Below are 6,461 nucleotides of genomic sequence, written 5' to 3'. Positions count from 1 at the left end.
ATAATTGAAGACATTATTGCGGCGATCCGTGATATTGAAAAGCGGATGGCAAAGCCATTTATTTTAAATCGATAACTGATCTCAAACATATTCCAGTTACTTAGTAGTCACGAAACTGGATCTATGTCAATTTCGCGTCAGGATCTATAATTTAAATAGTAATACAGGGTCAATTCAGTAAAGTAGCATCAAGTCAAAAAAAGGCTGCATTTTTAATTTAGTCCGACGGTTAACCGTATAATTTACCCGAGCGCAACGCAAACTTCAGTTCCTTTGCGCTTTTTCACGAACATAGCCTATTTCCGGATTTGTAGATAGGATTAGATATGTAGGCTACGTTGTCTAGTCTACAGGCTACGAGGTATTCGACCCTACAGAGAGCCGACACCAATCCACGAATTCAGATACTCAGTAATTAGCCTCTAAGAAAATGCTGCATGATTATGTGACGCAAAGAAAAATCAGGAAAACAGTTGGTAGTTATTTATTATAGAAAAATGAAATAAAACAGTCTGAATGAGCAGCCAGTGATCATTGACCTACATTATACCAATGTTTCAACGATTAGTATGGCCTATTTAGGGCTGTAGCCTATAACATATGAAAACCAGTTAACTAGTTTTAAAAGATTTTAAACAGTGCAACAGGAATCCTTTTTTTAAAATTTAACACGGAACATTTTCATGTTGTGTTAATTGCGGAATTTTAAACCGTGGCCTATTCCTGTTATGCAAGCATTTTTTTCTAAATAGGTCACCTGCGGGTCTGCGCCGGAGCCTGGTTTGGTTTGAAAAGCAAAGCGCGGAAGTCGTTTTACACAATATGTAGGCATAGCTACATCTGGCGTGGCATCGTATTGTCACATTCTTAAAAAACAACAGTGGTGCACACCTGTCACTGAATCTAAAGCAGAACCCACGTGATACGGATCAAGTTCGAATTCATTATACTGTGCAGTGGTGGGCACCAAGGTCTGGGGACGTAGGCTACACAGTAAAGTGATGATCAGTGCTGATTCAACTCTACAGAGTAGGCTGCATGTGAGTCAAATAGCCCAATTTAACTGTGTATTTGACATGTTTTCATGTAGCTTGGAAATTATGAGTGGTCGAATTTAGTTTCAGTCGGAAAGCTCTCTCCAGAAAAAGCAACTCACCGGGTATTCAATTTCCCTGTTTGTATATACATTTTATATTCCAAAGATGGTAAGATAAAATACTGCTGATTATTCACAGTAATAGGCGTAGATGATGAAAATGTATTGCTAGGCCTAGACACTCGCATTATACGGCTTTACTTGTGTGCGCAAAAGCATATCACCGGTCATTCGCTTGGCAACTTGCTTTGGATTCAGAAATGCGTGTTGTACAATGTCTATTGCAGCATTCTCGAATGTAATGTCGACTGAATGTAATGTCTATCGACCTCGGCCTAACGCTTGATATTATTTTTATTTGAACTGTTAGTCTAGTTTTGAATTTATCCGTCATTTGAAGAATTTATGTTTTGGAATGCCTTAAGCACGCTGTACTTGTGCTATCTGTGATTTCAGAAGGCAGAGAGTGTGTTAACTGCGGAGCTACCTCCACCCCTCTCTGGCGGAGAGACGGGACTGGTCACTATTTATGTAACGCCTGTGGACTCTATCACAAGATGAACGGACAGAACCGACCGCTAATTAAACCAAAGAGACGACTGGTACGTCCCTGCCACTGCGCTCTCTCTCTCTCTCTCTCTCTCTCTCTCTCTCTCTCTCTCTCTCTCTCTCTCTCTCTCTCTCTGCCGTAATTGTCTAATTGCCAAACCGAATTTAATTATCATTTAAGTTGATGGTAATTGTTATATCATTCATTCATTATCCTAACCTGCTTATCCTGAACAGGGGTGCGGGGGGCTGGAGCCTATCCCAGCATACATTGGGCGAAAGGCAGGAATACACCCTGGACAGGTCGCCAGTCCATCACAGGGCACACACACCATTCACTCACACACTCATACACTCATACACTCATACCTCCGGGCAATTTAGACTCTCCAATGAGCCTAACCTGCATGTCTTTGGACTGTGGGAGGAAACCGGAGTACCCGGAGGAAACCCACGCAGACACGGGGAGTACATGCAAACTCCGCACAGAGAGGCCCCGGCCGACGGGGATTCGAACCCAGGACCTCCTTGCTGTGAGGCGGCAGTGCTACCCACTGCACCATTATTAGTTATATTATTAAATGCATTTATTCATTTTATGAATAAATACAAGCTATCTGCAGAAATATGCATATTAGAAACGGATTGCCAGTAAGATGAACAACCGTTTTCACGCCCGTCTGAAACACAGCCAAGGGAAACGGACACTCGTTGTACCAGAAAATTATATGTTCTTATTTCAAAAAATATTTTCCAATCTTAAATGACTCCCGCGTAAATAACAACCCGTAGTCTTGACTCTTGTTTGCCCTCCGCATTACGCGTTGATGTTGTACCTCCCCTTAAATGTTTAGATTGGAAACGGGACAAGTTCAAAGACTTATCAGTGCTCTCCAGATTTCCGCCAGACTTTTCCAGGAAGTCGGATCTTCACATCAGAAAATAAGGAAAACCTGGCTGCCAAAACAACAGCAGTCGGCAGACTGATGAAACTGTGTCAACGAACACAGTTTTAGTTTTAATGCATAGTGGTATTCGCCAAGGACCTTGAGCTAGTCAGATAACTGCACCGTGTAAAACCCAGGTCAGCTCTTTTTACTTCAGCCCAGGTGCCATATTTGGGACGGTTCCTGGTTTTACTCAGTGAAGTTATCTGGCTAATTCAGCAATCCTACTCTGTAGAATAGGCCCCTGGATTATTTTGCTCGATTTGCTTGACCTGTATCTTGTATGTATACATACATACACTATCGTTCAAAAGTTTGGAATGACCTTGTCTTTTTCTACTTTTTCTGATTTAAGATGTTATATTCTGTGTTTGTGTGAATGTGTGAATGTTGCTTGAGATTTGATCACGTACCGCAGACTTTTTTTAAAGGGATACATTTGGGTTTCATCATGTAGTAATTACAGCGCTTTTATATGTAGTCCCCCATTTCAAAGTTTGAGGCAAATTAACATTACGTCAAATAAAAGAGTCACGTTTTGCCTTTGGTTGCATATGCGTTGATGACTAGCTGATGTCTGTGACCCGTCAACATCACTAGAGCCTGGATATCTTATTTTCAGGTTGTCCTACAAGCGATACTAAAACTCTTTGCATTTGAATGGAACTCTATGGGAATTGGGACTAGATTCAGCTGTACATTACGCTGATACAGTATGGAACACATTTGTTGGCTAAATGGTTTTAAGTCATCAAGGGTCCAACGTATCAAATTAACTTCAAACCGTGTTGCTGCCAGATATGCGGTAAATACTACATTAATTGTTTCTTCAGGATATTTTTCCCAGCGAGTGTAATGGGAAAATTCCTCAGGAAAATCCTTGGTTTGAGGCTCATTTGATGGCCCTTTTATGTGACATTATGTTAATTTGTGTGAAACATTGAAAGTGCTTACTACACGGTGAAACCAAAATGTATGAAAAAAAACCCCTTTCTTAACAGCTGAGTCTGCGCTTCAACCGCGCGTGAATGATTTGATTACAGAGAAAATAAAATATGAAATCAGAAAAAGCAGAAAGAGAAAAGGTGATTCCAAACTTTTGAATGGTAGTGTACGTTGCATTGGCTGATTGTTCTAATGCATTGCATTGGCTGATGGTTCTAATGCGTTGCATTGGCTGATTTTTCGACTGCATTCAATTGGCTGATTGTTCTCATGCATTGCATTGGCTAATGGTTCTAATGCGTTGTATTGGCAGATCTTTCTACTGCTTTGCATTGGCTGATTGTTCTACTGCATTGCATTGGCTGATTGTTGTACTGCACTGCATTGGCCGATTGTTCAAACGCATTGCATTAGCTCGATATTTAGGACAGGCCTACTTTTGCGAGAGCCGAGTCGTTTAGTAAATGTCGCCTCGAAAACCTGAAAAATGCGTTCGTCTCAACGCTTAACCCGCCACGGCTGTGAACCGCCCCGGTACTCACCGGCGCTTTTTCCCGCTCCTTCTGCAGTCTGCGGCCAGACGGGCGGGCACCGCGTGCGCCAACTGCCAGACGTCCACCACCACGCTCTGGAGGAGGAACGCCAGCGGGGATCCTGTCTGCAACGCGTGCGGGCTGTACTTCAAACTTCACAACGTGAGATTTACAATTCACTGCTCCGCCGGCCGCAATACGAGTACTCGTAGCATTACACCACGTCACATTAATGGCCAGAGCGACGTACAGTTGATTAGACTAAGCAGGAGACAATCCCCCCCCTGGAGCAATGCAGGGTTAAGGGCCTCGCTCAAGGGCCCGACGGCTGTGCGGATCTTATTGTGGCTACACCGACCTTGCCCGTCCCAGTCATTTTACCTTAACCACTACGCACGCTACAGGCTACCCTGTGCAGAGGATGGGCATCCCCCCTATAGCCGGGTTCCTCTCGAGATTTCTTCCCATCGGGGAGTTTTCTCTCGCCACTGTTTGAGGGTTTTCCTCCCCAGTTGGGAGTCGTTTACCTCATATGCTATTTGAGGGCTTAGGGCTGATGTTTCTTCCCTTCTGTAAAGCGTCTTTGTGACCAGTATACAGTGAAAAGCGCGATACAAATTGAATTGAATTGAATGAGCAACCATAATAAGGACAAAATAAGGGCCTTGCTCAAGGGCCCAACAGCTGTGCGGATCTTTTTGTGGCTGCACCGGGGATCGAACCTCCGACCTTGCGTGTCCCAGTCGTGTACCTTGACCGCTAGGCTACAGGCCGCCCCCTAACCGAGGGACATTTTCTCTCTTAAAAAACCTTCCTGTGGGTGAGCTGAAAGCGTGTCTCTTCCTCCCGCAGATTAACCGCCCCATGACCATGAAGAAGGAGGGCATCCAGACCCGGAACCGGAAGATGGTCGGCAAGTCCAAGAAGGGGCGGAGGTCCCAGGACGGTGGGGCGGAGTACTCGTCCAAAAGCGTCTCGTTCTGCGCGCCCGCCGCGGGGATGCCCCTGCCCCCCTTCTCCCACCCGGGACACATGCTGAGCGCCCCCATGTCTATGCACGCCCCGCCCAGCCTCCCCTTCGCCCCCCACCACCCCTCCAGCATGGTGACTGCGATGGGATAGCCCCCCCTAACCCCCAAACCTCCGCAAAACCTCCCCAAAACCCCCCCAACCCCCAAACCCCACCCACCCCCCCTAACCCCCAAACCTCCGCACCACCCGTAACCTCCCCAAACCTCCCCAAATCCTCCCTAACCCCCAAACCCTCCCTCTGCCCCCTGCCCTGAGAGACTGTGCTCCTGCACTGAGAGACCATCCCTTTGCCCTGAGAGACCATCCCTTTGCCCTGAGAGACCGTCCCTTTGCCCTGAGAGACCGTCCCTTTAGGCTGAGACACCGTCCTACTGCGCTGCACGAGGGGACGCGGGCTTCGTTCGCGTAACGCCTCGGAAGCCATTTCTCATCAAGGTGCAAGGCGAAAAACAACCCAGACCTCCGACAACCCTGTTAAACAGGGTTCCCTACTTGTGTGAAAAAGAAAATAAATAAACTTGTAACACGTCGGTACAGACTGTACGAAATACCATGTGTTCAATTCAGTGAAGACTTTTCTTTATGAAAAAAGTCCATGTGCAGCTATGAGAGGAGGAGGAGATATATTGGTCAGAGTTAGGTCTTTGGAGACCTTGTTGGTTTAAGGTTCATTTGGAGACCAGGTCAACGTGGTCCCCTGGAACACACTTCTGGCTGTAAAACGGAGGAATTGACCGTTCCCAGCTCAACCGTGCTTCAGGTCCAACACAATACGCACACACGCGTGCACACATTTCTGGCTGGACCATGATCATGTGTATTGTGAAGAACGTATTCTGTATTTGTTATTTGTATGTATAATTCAGTACCAAAAATATGTAAAATGCAGAGTGAAGATGTAGAATTATTTCCTAATTTAATGCGAACTGGTTGTATACATTTAATAACGGCTTGTATAAAAAAATAAAATAAAATACTGCTTCTCGTTTTGTAATAATTTTTTTCCTTTGGAAAAAGAATTTACAACTTTGAACTCTGTTGACTTCACAGAAGGCTCTGCAGAGATTTGTTTTGAATGAAGTTTGACAAAAAAAATCCATTCTTTGTCAATACAGTTCAATAGTAGTAGTAGTCATTTATTTTGGTTCGTATTAACAATTTTTACAGAATGAATGCACATAGAAATAATGAATAACAATATTGACTGAAAAGGTGTAGGCTGAAGCTTTAGCTTATTACACCCTTTTTACATATTCACATATTCAACCCTTTCACTGCTAGGTTTAGTCTATACAAAAACAAAACAAAATAGAAACAAAAACAAAAGTTCAAAACATTTCATACACAATAATAATCATA

General features: G+C 44.3%; 1 protein-coding gene across 4 annotated transcripts in view; it reads left to right on the top strand.

Annotated features, from left to right (window-relative positions):
- Positions 1–6,099, top strand: part of LOC133119148 (transcription factor GATA-3-like) — a 13,187-nt gene extending 7,088 nt beyond the window's left edge. For 3 of the 4 annotated variants that reach the window (XM_061229590.1, XM_061229588.1, XM_061229591.1), the window contains 3 exons: positions 1,553–1,698; positions 4,107–4,232; positions 4,923–6,099. In XM_061229590.1, the coding sequence (XP_061085574.1) occupies positions 1,553–1,698; positions 4,107–4,232; positions 4,923–5,192 (542 nt within the window). In that variant the 3' untranslated portion in view covers positions 5,193–6,099. Of the gene's footprint in view, positions 1–1,552; positions 1,699–1,882; positions 2,203–4,106; positions 4,233–4,922 lie in introns of those variants that run through there. The other variant, XM_061229592.1, reaches the window with a different exon arrangement.
- The last annotated feature ends 362 nt before the right edge of the window (positions 6,100–6,461 follow it).

Source organism: Conger conger, chromosome 19 (genome assembly GCF_963514075.1).
Source record: "Conger conger chromosome 19, fConCon1.1, whole genome shotgun sequence".
NCBI lineage: Eukaryota > Metazoa > Chordata > Actinopteri > Anguilliformes > Congridae > Conger > Conger conger.
This window is presented reverse-complemented; position numbering and strand designations above follow the sequence as displayed.